Below are 19,128 nucleotides of genomic sequence, written 5' to 3'. Positions count from 1 at the left end.
CAAATATCAAATCATGATATCCCATGTCTTTGAGAATAGATTATTTCTTTTATAGTATTAGTATTGTTATTAATAATTTTTCACATATTTAAAATATTTTAAGGTTTACAAAGTATTTTTATTACAGAAGACCTATATAATATAGATACTGCTGTACTAGACACATTTTACAAGAGAGGAAACTGAAGTTGAGAGGTTAAATAGTTTGCCCATAGTCACACAGCTAACAAATGACAGACCTTGAGCCTCAGTTGTAAATCCAGAACTCTACTATGCCATGACAACAAATTGTATTTTCAAGTTTGTTCTGATATGTATTATTTTTTATTTTTAAATTGTTACTTAAATTCTTGAATTCCAAATTCTCTCTTTTCTGTCACCCCTTCCCAAGACAGTAAGCATTCTGATATAGATTTTATGTGATATGTAATGATGTTAATAAAACTTCATCTTCCCTCCTTCCCATGATTGCCTGCATTTTCGAGTAAATAATTAATGGAAAAAGATAACTCTACTTCCGTGTTTCAACCTGCCCATGTCTCCTTTTTCATTAGTCACAGTAAAGGTTAAACTACTTTCTGGGATCCAATGGAATTCTTAACTGGCCTAAAGAAACATTATAGTCTTGTTTGCATAACACTTTCAAGTTTGCAGAGGTTAATAGTTTTCCACAATGACAAGGGTTTCTAGGTATTAGCTTGGGTTTTAAAGGAGAAAGAACTCCTAAAACATTCTTACTATTTTAAAATACTGTCCACATGACCATTTGCACCCATGAATTCACAAGCAACAAGACGCTAAATTTATGTGTAACTCTTGGTATAAAGGAAAGATCATTGGATTTGATCAGAAGATATGGCTTTCGGTCTTTACCATTTAGGAGTTTTATAATACTGGCCAAGACATTTAAACTTATGAACCTGTTTCTTCATCTTTAAATTAGAGGTGATTAATTTTTTGTTATTTAGGAGAAGCCACCTGGTGTAGTGGGAAAAGTTCTGGATTGGAATCAGGAGACTTGATTGGAATCCTATTAATGCTATTTAGTTATTTAAGCTACTATCAGCCTCATAATTTTAACTGTTACACTGGCATAATGACCTTGGGCAAATAAATCCTTTTTCTTCTGCTAATCAAGAGGGTTGCACTAGATGACTGATAAGCTGTCTTCTAGTTCTAACACAATGTGGTTCGACAATATTAGCCACATAACATTTAAAATAAATTAGGACCTTATTTGCTGATCAGTTTTTCAAGGCTTTTAAGAAAAGAAATCTAAGTTATTAAAGGAATGAACTTTCTCTTGCTATAGTGTGGGCTTTTGTACTCTGTACTTGATCCCCCAGTGAAAAGCAGAAATCTTTTTAGTTGCATTATGTCTTCTGAAATGTTAAATTTATTTATTTAGATCTTGTGGTGGTTTTGCTTTGTGAAGAATTAGTACTCATGATAGAGTCATTGGTTCCACTGCATCATGTTTTCTAAATACAGTCTCTTTGAAACTGGACGATTGGCAAAGACATGCCATTGAGATTTGAGAAGCTTAATATTAGAGGGTTTCAGAGTCTAGTGGGAAATCACAATGGCCTTAGAGACAGCTAGGTAGCATGCATATAGTGTTGGACTTGAAGCCAAGAATATTTGCATTCAGTTCCTGTCTCAGACACTTACAGGCTATGTATTGTTCCTAAGCAAGTCACCTAACCCCTGTCAGCCCTCATTTCCTTTCTAATCTGTTAGTGTCTCACAAAGTTATTGTGAGAATCATAAGAGAGAACATAAGTAGAGTGCATAAAACTCCCCAAAATTACCCTCATAGAAGATTAGTTCAAGAACTTAAAGGAAGAAAAAAGTAAGGATTAATAACTTTGCTTACTTTCATCTTGTATTGAGATATTACCATTGTTTCAGATTGCAACTTGGACTAATGAATGTGACTTTTTTATTCCTTTCAAGTAGAGCTTGACCAGGTTGCACGAAGAAATGAGGGCCACTTAAATTCTGGAATAAAAACAAAATCATCTGGCAATGCTCATCAATGACTTAGCTACTTTGTAAAAGCCAAGAATACCCCAGACTCCCCATCCTTTATATAATAAAAGCATCTGTTTTCTGTATTTGGGAGGTGGGGAGAATCCTACTCCATGTACACTTTACCATTTATTTAAAATTCCTAACTTAGAACTAATATAGGTGATTCTCTTGTGAGAAGCCTTAGTTCTAGTAGAAATTGGTTTTATCTTTGGCCTCCAGGTATTCAAGCTCATTGATTTTGTTCGTATAGCTGGGGAATTAGTATTTGAAAGTTTTTGTGCCAGTCTTGGCTAAAAGTGTTGTAATCACTTCTAAGGACTCTTCCAGTGCTAAGATTCTAATATGTTATGTTTTCCCCTTAAAGTGGGAATGGGGGAACAATACTTCTTAAATTTTTTTTTTTACTTTCTGTCTTAGAATCAATACTAAGTATGAATTCCAAGGCAGCAGAGCATTAAGGGCTAAGCAACTGAGGTTAAATGATTTCACACAGTCATACAGTTAGAAGTATTCCAACTCAGGACCTCCTATGTCTAGGCACCAAACCACTCCTAATACTTCAATTGAAGAGGTGTGTGTGTGTGTGTGTGTGTGTGTGTGTGTGTGTGTGTGTGTGTGTGTACGTGTACACATATATTTAGCAATCTAATTTATATTCTTTAATGAAATGTAAAATATTAAAAGAAACGTGAAAAATTAAGAACAAAGAATAATTTTTCAGTCACTTCAGTTCTTTTTTAAAGTTGGCTATACTATAGATTCAAAATATTCTTTTTAAGGTTAAAGAGATAAATAGAGAAAGATAGAGTGGTAATAAGAATGAGACATCTAGAAACTAAGTCAAAGAAAAAACATCTGGAGAAGCTAGGGATATTTAGTCTAAAGATGTGAATTCTAAAAGGATATGCAAGCCTGTCTTTGGATGTAAGAAAAGATTGTCTTTAACAACTAAAGCAATAACATTCGGATGATAGACCTTGAGAAGGATTGTGTTTCCTTTTCAGCTAAAAATTGAGTAACACCTAATAAAATAATTCCTATGTGTATAGCCCTTTACAACACAATTTTCCCTCATCAGCTCTGAAGGGAGGTATTATGGTTATTTTTGTCTCTGTGAGGATTCTGAGATTCAGAGAAGTGACTTGTGCCAGTGTCATACAAACAGGAAGGGGCAGAGCTAGGACTTTGACTCAACTCATCTGATGTAGATCCAGGCCAGAAGTTCTTAGCCTGAAATGTTTGAATTTATTTTTAATTTTTAACTAGTTTGATATCCATGTTTTCTATTTAATTGGCTTCCTTTGTATCTTATTTTATGCATTTAAAAATATTATTCAAAGAAGAGGCCCATGAACTTTACCAGACTCCAGAAGGGTTCATGAGCTCTTCTGTCTTGTGTCTCTTTAATGGATATTGTAGAGACACTGTCTATGATGGATAGGAAGCTGGAGGCCTTCACCTTAATGTCCCATCTAAATCATTGTCTTAAAATGAACAGTTCCTCATTTCTCTTCAATTCTTCTTGTCCCTGAACCACATTTATACCAGTGATGTTAGGGGAACCAAGTCAGATGAATTTCTTGGTCTTCAAAAGTGATATCTTAAACAGCCACAAGATGGGTCTCTCATTCCACCCTAGTAAACCCATTTAGTTTGAAATATGTGCTAGTATCCAGTTTTTAGAATGAAAGATTAAAATTTTTAAATAAGAAAAATGAAATATTTCAAAAATACTTCTATATATATATTTTGACACATTTTTCATTTATTATAGAAATTAGATTTTTAGATAGAATTAATTAGCTTCAACTTAAATTATAGAATTTCTCACAGTAGATACTCACTTAAATAGAATCCCTCTTTTTTTCCCCCCACCAGACCTGTGATTTTATCCATTTTCAGTGAGAAAATTCCTCTTTCCACAGTTTGGTACCTTCTCTGCAACTTAGAAGGGAGCCACTTGGAGCTTCACTCACTTGCTGAAGGTCACCAAATCCCAGGATATTTCAGACCAGGACTGAGTACAGGTCTTTTTGACTTGGATTCCCTGAATGCCAAAGAAGAGAATCATTCATGTGTTCCCTACAAGAACATTTCATTCATTTACAAAAAGTTAGCTATAGTGCAAGACAGTGTTCTCAGATGTGAAGGCAGCATTGTGAAGTGGAAACATTGCTGGGTCTACAGACTTGAGCTTAAATCCTACCTCTTTGACACTTGAGCTATATGACTATGGGCAAGTCACAACCACTCTAAACCTGTTTCTTCATGTGTCAGATGGGGATAATATGTATAGAATTCATTTCATAGGTTTGTTGTGTCATGGGATCAGAGATGTAAAAGGATCTTAAGAAGTCATCTAGTCTGACCTTTTAAAGATGAGAAAACTGAGGCTCTGAGAGGTTGTGACCCTCAGGGGCTGATGTCAGATAGGATTTTGAACCCAGATTTTCTTTAACTCCAGCACACTTATCTACTATACTAGGATGCCTCTATGAAATAATGTTTGTATGCCTTGGAATGTATGTATGAGTAATGTATGAATGCCTTGTAGTCTTTAAATCACTATGAAATAGTATTTATAATTGTTTTGTTTTGTTTTTACCCCTCTCCTTAGAATCAATGCTGTATATTGGTTCCAAGACAGAGGAGCAGTAAAGGCTACGCAATGAGGATTAAATGACTTGCCCAGGGTCACATAGCTAGGAAGTGACTGAGGCCACATTTGAACCCAGCACTTCCTGTCTCTAGGTCTGGCTCTATCCACTGAACCACCTAGCTGCCTCCTATAATTATTGTTGTTGCTATTGGAGATACAAAAATAAATATGAAATAGGCCATGCTTTTAAGGAGTTTAAATTTGATAGCAGAGGAAAAGCATACACACATAGCCAATGCAAAGGAAAGATACAAGAGGACTAGACAGAATTTTGGAAGAGAGAAAAGTAGCTTTAACCTGGAGAACATTAGGGAAGAGGACAGAATGGGAAAATGGAAAGTAATCTGCTGAATTAGTGAAGGAGATTAGTATAAGATAAACTGGACTGGATGGGCATGAGAAAGTATTTGGAGGTACTACAGGGCTTGTAAAAAAAGATAGGATTCTCCCTCCCACTTCAGGAAGTTATTGCTTTGATAAGAAAAACAAACGGAGTTTGGGATTTTCCCGTTTTTTGTCATGACTTTTTTATATTGAGTCTCAGTCACTTGGTGAAATATGGGCAATCATCTATTTTTTCCCCCTCAGTATCATAAGTAACCCGTGTGTGAACTTTATGGTCAGTTCTACTTGAAGGTTGCTACATTTAAGCCAACCTGAAAAACCCTGAGTATTTATAACATCATAGAAGTTATTATCCTTTCTGGTTGTTCTTAATCATTCTCCTAGGACTGTGTTCTCAGTGGTCAAGGAATGATATTTTGTTCATCTCTTGGATACCATCCAATTCTAAACCATATATAGAACTGCAGTTTTGTATGTAAAAGAAGTAGGACTAGGTAACCTCAAAGAACTCTTAATTCCAACTCTCAGATTCTGTGAACTCTAGTTATATAGAAGCTCCTTACATAAAAATAAGTGGTTCTTTAAAACTTATGCTTCATGTCTTCCTTGTGTTCCTTGTGAATCGTAGTGTATTCCTTTTCTCCATTATAACCAGGCCATAAGTTTTGTGAAGGGAAGCAGTCGATATTAACTCTGGAAATGTAGGTTGGAATCACATTGGGAAGGATTTTAAATGACAAATAGAAGAATTGGAAATTGATCCTACAGGTAGGGAGCCACTGGAAGTGACATAGTTCTGTTTTTTAGGAGTATCATTTTGACAGATGTATATGGGATGGATTGGGGAGAGAACAAAGAAGCTTTGTGACAAGGAGAGCATAAATGTGATGGCCCAGGTCAGAGTTGATGAAGGTCTAAATTAGAGTGGTGATGGAGGTGGGTAGAGAAAAGGAAATGTATGTGAATATTAAGGCTTTAAAAATAGATAGATTTAAACACTGATTGGAAATGGAGAAACTGACTCAACTGTCACCAATTTGGGTAACTAGAAGAATGTTGGTGTCCTTGACAGAAAAAAGAGTTTAGAAGAGGGGCAACTTTTTGGGGGGAAATGATGTGTTTTAGAGATGCTAAGGTTTGAAATACTATGGAATATCAGAAGAGTCTAAAAGGCCAGTTAGTGTTGTGAGAAGAGAAACCTGTGAGGTGATTTTCAGAAGAGAAACCAGGATTAAATATGAATAAATCTGAGGCTCATTTGCATAATGATTTGAGATCATTGGATCTATGGGCTCAAATAAGGTCACTAACAAAAAGCAATTATTAAACACTCCATTTACCAGGCACTATGCTAAACACTAGAGATTTAAGAAAGAAAAACAGTTCCTATCTTCAAGGCACTTGAATTCTTATATAATAACTCTTATGTACAGAACTTATCCCTACTGTTAGGGGGCAAGACATGGGTGATAATTCAGCAAAATAGACTGCAAAGAAGCTGTTGGACAGATAGCAAGAGAACCATGAGAATTGTTATACCAAAACCCATGGAGGATAGAGCTGTCAAGTGTCAAATGTTGCAGAAAGGTCAAGAAGAATGAGGATTGAGAAGAGACCACTGTATTTGTCATATAAAAGATTATTTTCTCTTTCTTTTGAATACGACCATCAATTTTTGTCTGTCTGAGTGTTACATCTCATCCCTCTGTCTTCTCTCCCATTCTGTGTCCCTCATCTTACAAAAGATATTTCTTGCATTTTGTGAGTGTGAATGTTTGGATTATGTGATCTTTGAAGTCCATTAGCTGGAAGGTTCTTGAAAAGTATGAAAATTGGGAAAGGGAGGATTGCGATGGCCCCAAAGTCTTAAATATAATAATGTACCTATAATTATACAAATATATTACTTTAATATAAATTATAGTATATAATAATTGTATACAATATCATAGATTCTAACAAATAATATAGATATGATATATAATACAAAATAGCCAGAAGAATGGTGATGGTATTCATCAGGAAGAGAAAATATACTAGTGGGAAGAAAGACAATGAATGAGTTCAGTTTTAGAAAAGTTGAATTTAAGGTATCAGCAGCTTATATAGGTAGAAATGAAGATCCAGAAGTCTGGTCACTTATTGGATCTATCTAGTGGAGAATTATCCTCTGGGATATGATCATTGAAGACATCAGAGTAGATGAGGTCAACAAGGGATAAAATGTAGAAAAAGAAAAGACATTGAAATGTATGGGTTTTTTTTTTCCCTCTCCTTCCAGAGGTTGCCAAACCAAAGCCACGTCATGCAATGAAGAGGAAAAGGACAGCTGATAAGTCCACAAGCACCAGCGATCCTGTTATTGAGGATGATCACGTGCAGGTGACATCCCTTTCTTTTTAGGATTAAAGCAATCAGATGTTTTTGTTTTCATATACAATACAGGCTTAGTTATATTTCACATTAATGAGAATAAACTTTTAAATATATCATTTCTTTGTCTTTCAGAAAAATGTTAAGTGTAATATAGTAGACAGGAAACTAGATTTGTAATCACGAGTACCAGAAATTATAGAGGACCTTGAATGCTCTTTACGTATAATTTGTCCTATAAGTAACTTTTCCTCTAGGATCTCTTGTCTTGGAGGTGACCCTGCATTATTAGAGCTTTCTGTCAGCAAAAAAAAAAAAAAATCTGGCAGCCCCTACCTAACAAGCTGGAAGGTGCTGAACATACAGGCACAGTGATAGATTGTATACCTGTTGCCTTAAAACTAGCTTACCTCAGTTCAAAGAGGTTCACTGCTAGAAAGGTGACAACTGGGTGGTGATTTTTTTTTCTGGCATAGCAACTCACAAAGACCATATACCAAAGCATGGGGGTAGTTAAACTCTCACAAACAGCTTAAGTTCTACTGCATGGTTAATGAGTCTTAGGTACAAAAATATAATTAGTGAAAGGGAGTTAAGGTAAGGATTTGTAGTAGGCCTGAGGAAGGAAAGGAAGAACTTCAGTTTCTGAAGATGGGTACTAAGAGCTCCATTGCAGGAATGGAGGATAAATATTATGAATAAGGTACATAAACAAGAGGATGCAAGGTAAAAAAAGGGTGGGGGATGAAGAAAAGTCTCTTTAGGTTGGAACTTTAAACAGAAAAAAGGAGACTAGTATAAGAGGCAAAACTTGTAAGAAGTCTTGTAAATAGGTAGTAGGAGACTGATTGAACACTAGTATCAGTTCATTCTTTATTTGGTAGGCAGTGGTGAGCTTTAGGTTTTCAGATAGAGTAATAGTAATAATAATTATAAAGTCCATTAGAAATAATTACTATGAAAGCTTTCCCCAAAAATATGATTAGAAATGAGAGAGTTTGGTTATAGGAAGACTACTAAGGACAGTCCAGTTGATAAGAGATAAGGGTCTGGATTAGAGTTTTGACAGTGATGTTGGAAAGGAGAACACAGGGTAGATATTTTGGTTGTGGAACCAGAAAGACTAAGCTACTCTTTGGGATGTGGTGGGAAAGGGAAGAAGAGGCAAAGCTGATTCTTGGGTTGTAAGGAAATAGTATAACATTTAAAAAATAATAACAATAATAATAATAAGCAGAGATTTATGCTTTGTGTTAACTTTATTTTTCAACAGGTTCTTGTATTGAAATCAAAGAATCTTGTTGGAATCACATTGACCAACTGTGGAATCACAGATCTAGTACTTAAAGATTGTCCTAAGATGATGTTTATTCATGGTAGGTGTTTATTTCCAAGGTCTGCTTAATTAGTGCCAGAAGCTAACATTGTGTCATAATTGTGGGCATCTTTAAAAAATAAATTCTCAGGGGGCAGCTAGGTGGCTCAGTGGATTGAGAGTCAGGCCCAGAGATGGGAGGTCCTGGGTTCAAATATGGCCTCAGACACTTCCTAGCTGTGTGACCCTGGGCAAGTCACTTAACCCCCATTGCCTAGCCCTTGCCATTCTTCTGCCTTAGAACCAATACCCAGTATTGATTCTAAGATGGAAGGTAAGGGCCTAAAAAAAATAAATTAAATAAATGCCTAAGTCATCATCACACAATATTACAACACAAAACAGAGGGAGTAGACAATTCTTGCCATCGCTTTTTGATTAGATTCTAGATTTTGTCACTCAAAAACCATTAGTATTTCCTTTGGATGTAGAGGACTCAGTATCTGAGGAATGTCTTTACAAACTCAACCAAAAAGTAATCATGGCTTCTTATCATTCCTAATTATATTTTTGTGCCTAAAATGGTTGTTATTATGTTAGAGCTTCTGCAGAAATTTTCATCATGCCTATGAGGAATTGCAATGACTACTTATTAACTCAGACTTATAACTCAGCAGCACATATGAATGAAATCACTGTCCCCAAATTAAGTTGTTTGTACTTGTAATAAACATAATATAATAGTGCATCTTATTGAAAGGTAATCATGATAATATGGGAATGCTCCAATATTATCTCATTGTAGACTAAATCTAAGAGAAAATGCAAAACAAATGACAAGATGCCATTTATCTCACACATCTTTCTCCCCAAGACAACATCCTTTTAGAATGGTGGTAACATACTAGCTTTCCCCGTCTTTCTCTGTAACTATATTATTAGTTTCTGTGGACCTGTATAAAAACTATTTCATGGAAACTGACTTTTTGTTAATCTAGTTCTTGCCCATGAAATAGAACAAATTAAAACTTTGAGTACCAATACTTTCATGTATTTGTTCATTCAACAAATATTTATTGAGCATCAACCATGCTCAGTGTGGTACTAAATTTACAAAAGACCAGAGCTCATGGGTGAAGAATGGAACAATGCAATTGAGTTTTGCCATGACATTCTTCTTTTAAAAACTAAACCACAGGCAGCTACGTGACTGAGTGGATAGAGAGCCAGGCATGGACACAGGGGGTCCTAGCTTCAGAAACGTCCTCAGATACCTCGGATACTTCCTAATTATGTGACCCTGGGCAAGTCACTCAATCAACCCCCTATTGCCTAGCCCTTACCACTCTTTTGCTTTGGATCCAATGCACAGTACTGATTCTAAGATGGAATGTAAGGGTTTTTAAGAAAAAGTAAATTGCAGAGGGAGTTTCTCTATCATTGGAGGTCTTCTAGCTGAGACTGATTATCTTTGAAGATGTTGTTGAGGAGATTCTTGCTCAGATTAGACTTGATGGCCTCTTAGGTCCCTTCCAACTCTGAGACTCATTGACTAAGGAGAATCTCATGGCATTGCTCAGCCCTTCTGGGGCAATGGTTGACACACATTCTTTTCTGTACTTTTCCTTTTGACATTCCTTTTCAGGACTAGATTGCATTGTTTTTGAACCACTTCTGTGAAGTTTTTTATAGAAATCCCAAGAGTTTGGGTATGATGAAAAGACTTCAACACTGAAGTCAAAAAAGACAAAACAAAACTGCTTTGGCCTGAACTCTGCCACACACTAATTATTATGACTTTTGACAAGTCATTATCCTGCATAACCTTAGTTTTCTCAACTGTGAAATATATATACATATAAATGTACATATACATATATGCCTTCTATTTCATAGTGTTGTGGGATGAAGTTGAGATATTTAAGTATTTAATAGCCATAAATTATCCCACAAATGAACAAGGTAATCATAAATTTTAGAAACAGTGCTAGAAGGTACGTTAAAGGCCACTCAGTCCTATCAGTCATATTACAGATAAAGCAACTGAAGTTCAGAGGTTAATTGATTTGCTCTAGGTCACATAGGACATATAAGGTCAAAAGGTCATGTTAGTAGCAAAGCCAGGATTTGAGCCTACTCAATTTTGAATTCTCCAACTCCAAATCAAATACTCTTTCCATTGCACTGTACTACTACTGCCTCTGAGTTCAATATTATTTTAGTCTAGAAATATTGTGGATAATATGTTACTTTCACTATATTGCTGGTGCTTGAGAAACTTTGTGTTTTCTTTTGTAGCTACAAGATGTAGAGTTTTGAAGCACTTGAAAGTTGAGAATGCACCAATTGTAAATCGATTTGACTATGCTCAGTGCAAGAAACTGAACATGGATCAGGTACTAGATCAAATCCTAAGGATGCCTGCAGAGAGAAATCGGATCATATACCTTCGCCCAATGCAGCAGGTAGAGCCAACTCTGCTTTTGATTAATGGGGTTGCTTTCTGATCACCCCATTCCTGTATGTTCACTTTTTAGATATTTGCATTTTCATGTTCCCCCTACATGTTTTTGTTAATAAAGAATCTTATAGTCCTTCATTAAAGCTGCTATAGTAGTTTTTTGTAAACATTTATGTGTTCAACCGGGCTGATGGAACAGTGTCGTACATCAACTTTCCCTGACACCTAGACTGTTGCAGTTGTCTTGTCCTCTTTTCTTCATTCTCTTCCCTCTAATCCTTGATGGTCTTGATGGTATAGAGACAGAGAGAGAGAGAGAGAGAGAGAGAGAGAGAGAGAGAGAGAGAGAGAGAGAGAGAGAGAGACAGACAGAGAGAGAGAGACAGACAGAGAGAGAGAGACAGACAGAGAGAGAGAGAAAGGAAATGAGGTCATAGATTTAGAACTGTAATGAATCTTAGAGGCCATCTAGGCCAATCCCTTCATTTTTCAGGAGGACACCAGACCCCAGAAAGATTAAGTGACTTTCCTGAGGCCACCCAGAATAGTAAGTTTTAGCTGTCAGATTTGAACACATAAATCCTTTAGTATCTGGCCTTAACATACCTTTCCAACCTTGTCTCCTGCTATTCCTCCTCATCTATTCCTATTCACCTATTCTGCATCCTAGCCAAACTGAACTACTTGCCATTCTTGTACCCATTCCATAATTTCTCATCTCAGTACCTTTACTCATACTGTCCTATACCTCTAATGTCTTCTTCATCTAACACCCAGTGCAGCTGGTAGTTAGCTCTGTTTTTGATTAATGGTGTTGCTTTTTGATCATTTCATCCTCATACATTCACCCTTTAAGTCTTAGCCTGTAGACTTTCTACCCATATTTCAAGGTTCAGCTTATGCTACCTCTTCCAGAAAGCCTTTCCTGAACTCCTTCATCTGAAAGTGATTTCTCCATCTCATAGAATTTTTACTTCTCTTGTACTCTTACCATACTTCAGTGGATCTGTGATTTCACTGATGCAAGTATTGCCTCCCATGGTGCAAATTACAATCCATCCATACCTTCTCATTATATCTGATTCTTATCTATGTCATCCCATCATGAATGCCTTACCTGCTTTATATTGGAAACTTTCCCCTAAATTTCATGACATTTCATGGATACTCAAAGTGTATGTGGGCTTTCTTTCTTTTCTCCCACACTCTCACCATATGACTAGCCCACCTCTTTTTACAGTTCTTTGTCTCTACACAATTCTTTTGGTAATGAGATGCAGCTTATTTGTGCTTGTGATATATCTTAGCATTCTTGAGAGTATTAGTTACATACTCTCCCTGCTATATTTTGTACCTTCTTAAAAGGCTGAGATTATCTTACTTTTTCTTTTTATATCCCCTATCCTTTAATTCAATGCATTTGCACATAGTAGATCTAATATAAAGTTATTTATGTGAATGAATAAGTAATATATGTTTACTATTTATATACATTATGTGCCAAATTTTGCACTTGATACTAAGGGGAAATAAATTAAAAGACATCTCTGCTTTTAACAAGCTTACAATCTAAAGGTGAGATGATATGAATTTAGGACTGAAAGAGACCTTAGAATTCATCTAATCTAGTCCTTTAATTTTACAAATTAACATACTGAGGCTAAGAGAGATGCCCTTTGCATCGAGTCACAAGGGTAGGTATAACTGTCAGGGTTGAGATTCTAACTGACCTTCTCTTCTAGTCCAAGGCTCTTTCCACTCTACTGTATTGCCTCCTTAAAAGAGGCTGAATTTCTCTAGTTGAACAAAGTACCTTCCTCACAGCAACCCTAAGAATTACAGATGGTAAGTGGTATAATTCCCATTTTACAGCTGAGTAAGCTGGAAGGCTCAGAGAATACAAGTGGTATCTCCGCACTCATATAGCTAGCTAAGTCATTGCCCAGGCTAGAATCTAGGTGCTGACCTATAGTCATAACCCATCTCTGAGTGGTAGTTCTGCTGTTCGCTGAATCTCCCTTCCTGACCCATCTTGGCTCTGAGCCCTCCATCTGTATCCTTCCCCTTAGGTCGACACACTGACTTTGGAACAGAAGATATTCAGCGGCCCTTATCCCTATCACATCTGTATCATTCATGAATTCAGTAACCCTCCCAATGTGCGGAACAAAGTTCGCATTCGCAGTTGGATGGACACAATAGCAAACATCAATCAGTAAGTATCCATCTGCACAGAGGCCTGGAGAGGCCTGAAGGTCATCCTGCTTTTGAGAAGCAGTGCCCACAGGTGAATCTCAGATACTTAGACAGTCATACTCCAATGAGATGGTCCATTTAAGCAGAAAGGACCCTCAGTAGTCACTTAATCCAACCCCCTTGTTTTATAGATGAGGAAACTGAAACCCAGAGAGGTTGTCCAAAATCACACACGTAATTAAGGTCAAAGCCAGGATTTAAACCCAGGCCCAATGAATCAAAAACTGGCCTTCTTTTCCCTTTGTGTGTCTGTGGGAGGATGCTCACCTGAAACCTCTTAAGAGAAATGGTAGGGAATTTTTTTTTTCAACTTAGAATGAAAAGTAATGAAACCCACAGGCAACCATCTTATTTTCATAGCTGCCCCTGAGCCAGTCATTAACAGGACTTAATCTGTACTTAAGGAATTCTATCCTACTTTCTTTTTCTTGAATTAATAATTCACATTTCTGTAGTACTTTTAAGATTCACAGAACACTTCTTTATGATAACTCTGTGAGATAGGTTTTGCAGTTATTAATTAATATCCCCATGAAGTAATAACTTATTGTCATAAGTCACCTATACCTAATAACTGTCAGGACCAGGACTTGAACCAGGTCTTTTGACTAGAAAATCAATTCTCTTTCTATGACACTACATTGTCTCTTGAATTCTGCCTGAGTCTAACAGACCGCTGCTTGATAGCCAAAGATATATTCTTAGGATCATAGGATTTTAGGATTAAGAAATCCTTATAGATCATCTAGTCCAACTTCATTTTGCCTCTGAGAGAGGCTGAGAGACTTGCTTGAAACCTCAGCGTTTCTCATGTGACCATAGATCTTCACTACCACTCTAGTCCCCCTGTACTTTAGGTACCCCATTCTTCTTTCACATTGAGGTTTTCAAGAGAAGTGTTTACTTTCAGGGAAAGCATAATTTCTAATATTCATGAGATAGATATGAGGATCAGAGCATTCCACAGGTATTTGACCAGTGGCAACTGAATAATGTTAAGCTTCTCAATTTAAACTAGTTTCCTACCCCTTCTCCCCATCACGGATCCAAATATGTCCCTTCTGGGCCCAGGCCTTCCACTTTGTTGAAATCAAGAACCACCATAAGCAGGGATAAACAACAAGCTGATTGTTAAATTTTAATTGTGAACATTTACACCATGGAAATCAGCAACCATTACAAATCAGGACTTGATCTATTTTTATTTATTATCTAGATTTGAGAAAAAATTTGTAATACAGATTAAAACTTAAAATTGTACGTACATAATTTTTTTTCTCCAGTTGTTAAAACATTTACCAGCATACCCCTATATTGCTCTATAAAGTTTGCTTGAGCTCAACAACAGTGTAGCAGAAGGCTCAGAAGTTAGCATTAAGCCAAAGATTTAATAACTAAGCTCTAAGTATAAGAATAATAACTGGCATTTATGTAGTGTTTTAAAGTTTGCAAAATGCTTTACACCTATTATCTCATTTGAACCTCATAGTACCCCTGACCAAAAACCAAATAAGTACTCCCACCTAAACCTGGAATGAGGTCTTTCTCCAAGGACTCCTGCTCCCACCTAACCTCTAATTTGTCTGACTTACATCATTGGCTACAGCAAATAGTATGATATTCCTTAGTCAGTCTGCAGTAGGCACTGATATCTATATGATCCTGATGCACCCCCTGCCTAAGGAAGGGCCTCATGCCATGACTACCACATTTAATTCCTTTCAAAATAGCTCTCACTCTTCAGGAGAACTCTTATCTTGAAAAACATAAAGACAGCTTCTCTGCATTTTTGTCTTTATGTATCTTCTACGATAATTGCATACAGAAGAGAACTCATTTAGTTTAGAAACTAATATAATGATTCTTACAAAGATGCAGGATATGGAATGATCTTGATAATTTCTCTTCTTCTGAACCCTTAATAACAGCTCCCATTTCTAATGTGCTTTTAGGCCTATTAAGCACTTTTATTATAATATAGCAATGCCTTCCTGGTGTTGTTATACCTAAGTGGCACAGCAGATAGAGCAGTTGATCTGGAGTCAGGAGGACCTGAGATCAAATTTGGCCTCAGACACTTCCTAGCTATTTGTCCATGGACAAGTCACTTACCTGTTTGCATAGTCCTTGCCTTTTGGTTGGTTGAGTAATTCTTTTGTTACTAAGACAAAGTAAGGGTTAAAAAAGGAGGAAAAAACTGAGTCTCAGAAGTAGTGAAGTGACTCGGCCAAAATCATAATAGTATGTCTGTGGGTCAGGGGCATCCAGAATTTGACCCCATTTCACAACTTGAAGCCTAACAATCTTCTTTTTTGTTACTTTACTAGGCCCAGAAAGTACTTGCTATGTCTGTGTACAATAGAATCAACCCTCAGTCATAGACAGTATTTTGACAGTTTTCTTCTGAAATATTCCTGTTTCTGTAATTTATATTGTTTTCCCTTTTACCTGCAGAGAACTCATTAAGTATGAGTTTTTTCCTGAAGCCACACGAAGTGAAGGAGACCTGAAGAAGTATTCCAAGTACCCTTGGGGAAGAGAGATTTATACTTTAGAAGGTAAATGTGAAATGTTGGAGATCTGAAGAGTTGTTTGCACACACACACAAAAGAAAGATACGTTTTTTTAAAAGACTAAGCAATTGTAGATGCTTCTATAAGATCCATAGGCATTAGGCCAGCAATGAAGGTAAGTTTGGCATAAACCAGGAATTTAGATGAAATCCATATCACTGCCAGTAGCAGGACATGAAGATTGATGACTGTTGGTCTACTCGTGTACATTTCCAGGAAGGGCTTTCACAATAGCCGTGCATAGCATAGATCAAAAGGTTTAAGAAAAGAACAAAACAAGGAATGCTAGAATAAAGAACAGAATGTTAAGAGGACAGTTAAATCCATTCATTTTGTAAAGGAAGAAATGGAGGTCCAAATGAAAACTTAAAAAATTCTCCAAATTTAGCCTGTACCAAGAGCAGGAGTAGAACCTAGACCTGGTTATCAAGATCAGTAATCCTTTAGCAGAGAGAGCATACCTCAGATTCCCATTAACTGATATTCTTGTCATTGTCTTTGGAAAAATTGACCTCCTGTATCTTTGTTTTAGGTGTTGTGGATGGAGCACCATATTCCATGATTACAGACTTCCCGTGGCTGAGGTCACTACGGACAGCAGAGCCTAATAGCTATGCAAGATACGACTTTGAAGATGATGAAAGAAGTAATTACTTCTTGCTGTACTCTCTGGTTTTGTTATATTTGATTACTTAGAGACCTCTGATATTTTAACAATGTTTTTCAGGAATGTAACCTTTTGAAATCTCAGATATTGAAGTTCCCCTCCTTTCCCTCACTTTCAAAAATGGCCCTAATTTATATACAAAAGAGGAAACAATTAACATAAAGAATTAATAGTAGCTGAAATGCAACTGCAAGGGGGAATGGGTTTATTCTCTTTGGACCAAAAGGCAGGGACCAAAAGCTGTAGGACAAAGTTTCAGGGAGACAGATCTTGGCTCATTCCAAGGGGAACATCCTCACACACAGGACATTCAGGAATGGAATGTATGGCCTCAGGAGGCAGTGGGTTCCCCACCTCTAGAGGACTTTGAACAAAGGTCATATGTTCTTGTGGAGGCTATGTTGTAGAGAGAATTTCTGGTTAGGTGGGGCTTGAATTTTTTGAGCTCAGACTTCTAGTTCTAAAGTATTGTGATTTTGATTTCTTTTGAGTTTTCTGACAACTTCATATTAACTATTGTTCACTTATCTGTTGTCACTAGTGGTTTTAGGTACTAAATGTAAAACATATAATTTATAAAGAATATTTATTATACCAATATTTAAAGTTTTTCCTTAATATTTGTTCTTAAGTTTAGAGAAGAATTTATTTCATTGAAATTAGGAATTTTTGAGAAGTACTGATGGACTTCAGTTGAATCAAACATCTCTTGATTGGATAGATTGCTGGACAATTTCCTTTATATTAATTTATATCAAGCCAAATCATAATAAACATTCTTCAGAAGCCATCTAGTCAAAGGATCATAGAATTATAGACTCAGATCCAGAAGGGACTTCTGAGGTTAGGCATCTAATCCAGTTCCTTCAGTTTTTAGCTGATGAAGCTAAGGCCCACAATATAGGTTTGTAAGAGACTTTTATAAGGGCAGGTCAAAAATAGCAAATCCAGGATTCAAATTTAGCTAGTACTTGAATCTTCTAATTCTAAATACATTTCTCTTTCCACTATATGATGCTGCTTTCCATTATTGAGCCTAACATTATATTTTCATAGAACTGGTTAGTGACATTGTCTGAGGCATACTGGTCTTAGAGACTGGGTTTTTTTGTTTCTTTGTTTGTTTAAACCTTTGCTATTTTCAACAAGATTATCTGTCTATGTAATAAGGGTACCTCCAAGAAACCTTATGCAGAAACCAGATTTCAAAATGATCTCAATAATCATGTCACTCTCCCTCCCTTCTCTCTCTTCCTAGCCACCATTTACGCTCCCCGGAGGAAAGGGCAGCTGTCTGCCGATATATGTATGGAAACAATAGGAGAGGAAATCTCAGAGTTGCGTCAGATGAAGAAGGGAGTTTTTCAGCGAGTGGTTGCCATTTTCATCCATTATTGTGATGTCAATGGAGAGCCAGTAGAGGACGACTACATATGATTGGGTTGAGTGTGCCCCACCAGCCACTGGTCACTCCCACTCTCCAGCTATTCCTCTGGAAAACAAGAGGATATGTTGGGCTGCCTTAGTGCACTGCAATGTCTCAGGGCCAGGTCCTCTAAGGGGGTGGGGGATCCTGGCTTGATTTGGTGTAGAGTATGTAGTAAATGTATAAGGAACATTAACAGTGTGTACAAAGATTTGTACATAGCGGAAATATGGGTGGGGGGGAGCTTCTTGAAGCTCAGACTTTATATCATATGTTTATACAATTTAATTTAAAAATCCATTTAAATGAAGGCAGGTAATACAGAAGAATTGACACAGTTGTTTGTTTTTTCTTGGCTCTTTCAGTTCCTAAGTGTCTCTTCATTTGCCAAGCCAAGACCTCAGTTGCTACATTCAGAAAAATCATTGGCGTCTCCTTAAATCTGTGCCTTTTTCTTCCTGAGCGAGTCTGTTTGAGTAAATCTGTTGAGCAGTTTGTGTGTCTCGAGTGCATTAAAAAAAAAAATCTGAGTGCTGTAGCATACATAGGAGAACACGATTGGAGAGGGTGGAATAAGATTTTCTGTACGAGACTGTACTTTCTATTTTTTTTAAAAACATTACAGTTTCCACATTTCTTAAAATCAAGTGAATAAAAAAGGCTTATGGACTGAAATTCCCTGAGTTTGAAAACCTGAATTCCAAAGCATTTTCTAGTTATTTATTTCCACATTCAATTGTGTATTTGTTTTATCTTGGAATATGAAAATAAAACTTTATTACAAACTGGGTTTTTTGGTTTGCTTTTGTTTTTTACCTTGAACCTTATTTCCAAAGGTGACATTACATGGAGACAGAATAACTATATGAAGACTGGTATAATTTCTCCACTTTTGTTTAGTTGGATATTTAACTCCCTGCAAAATCTGGAGAAAGGAAAAAAAAAAGTTTTGCTCATCAGGTTTGTGGCATGCCAAAGGAAATTGGTTGAAGGAGCTGGATATTTTAGTGTGGAGAAGA

At 36.5% G+C, this 19,128-nt stretch overlaps 1 protein-coding gene across 9 annotated transcripts in view; it reads left to right on the top strand.

The window, feature by feature from the left end:
- FBXO38 (F-box protein 38) overlaps positions 1 to 18,898 on the top strand; it is a 99,439-nt gene extending 80,541 nt beyond the window's left edge. For 8 of the 9 annotated variants that reach the window (XM_056811616.1, XM_056811613.1, XM_007474053.3 and 5 more), the window contains 7 exons: positions 7,320 to 7,420; positions 8,685 to 8,787; positions 11,025 to 11,191; positions 13,257 to 13,402; positions 15,898 to 16,001; positions 16,549 to 16,662; positions 17,942 to 18,898. In XM_056811616.1, the coding sequence (XP_056667594.1) occupies positions 7,320 to 7,420; positions 8,685 to 8,787; positions 11,025 to 11,191; positions 13,257 to 13,402; positions 15,898 to 16,001; positions 16,549 to 16,662; positions 17,942 to 18,120 (914 nt within the window). In that variant the 3' untranslated portion in view covers positions 18,121 to 18,898. The remainder of the gene's footprint in view (positions 1 to 7,319; positions 7,421 to 8,684; positions 8,788 to 11,024; positions 11,192 to 13,256; positions 13,403 to 15,897; positions 16,002 to 16,548; positions 16,663 to 17,941) is intronic. The other variant, XM_056811612.1, reaches the window with a different exon arrangement.
- Positions 18,899 to 19,128: the final 230 nt, after the last annotated feature.

This window comes from Monodelphis domestica, chromosome 1 (genome assembly GCF_027887165.1).
Source record: "Monodelphis domestica isolate mMonDom1 chromosome 1, mMonDom1.pri, whole genome shotgun sequence".
Lineage (NCBI taxonomy): Eukaryota > Metazoa > Chordata > Mammalia > Didelphimorphia > Didelphidae > Monodelphis > Monodelphis domestica.
Note: the sequence above shows the minus strand (reverse complement) of the source record. Positions and strands in the feature narration are given on the sequence as shown.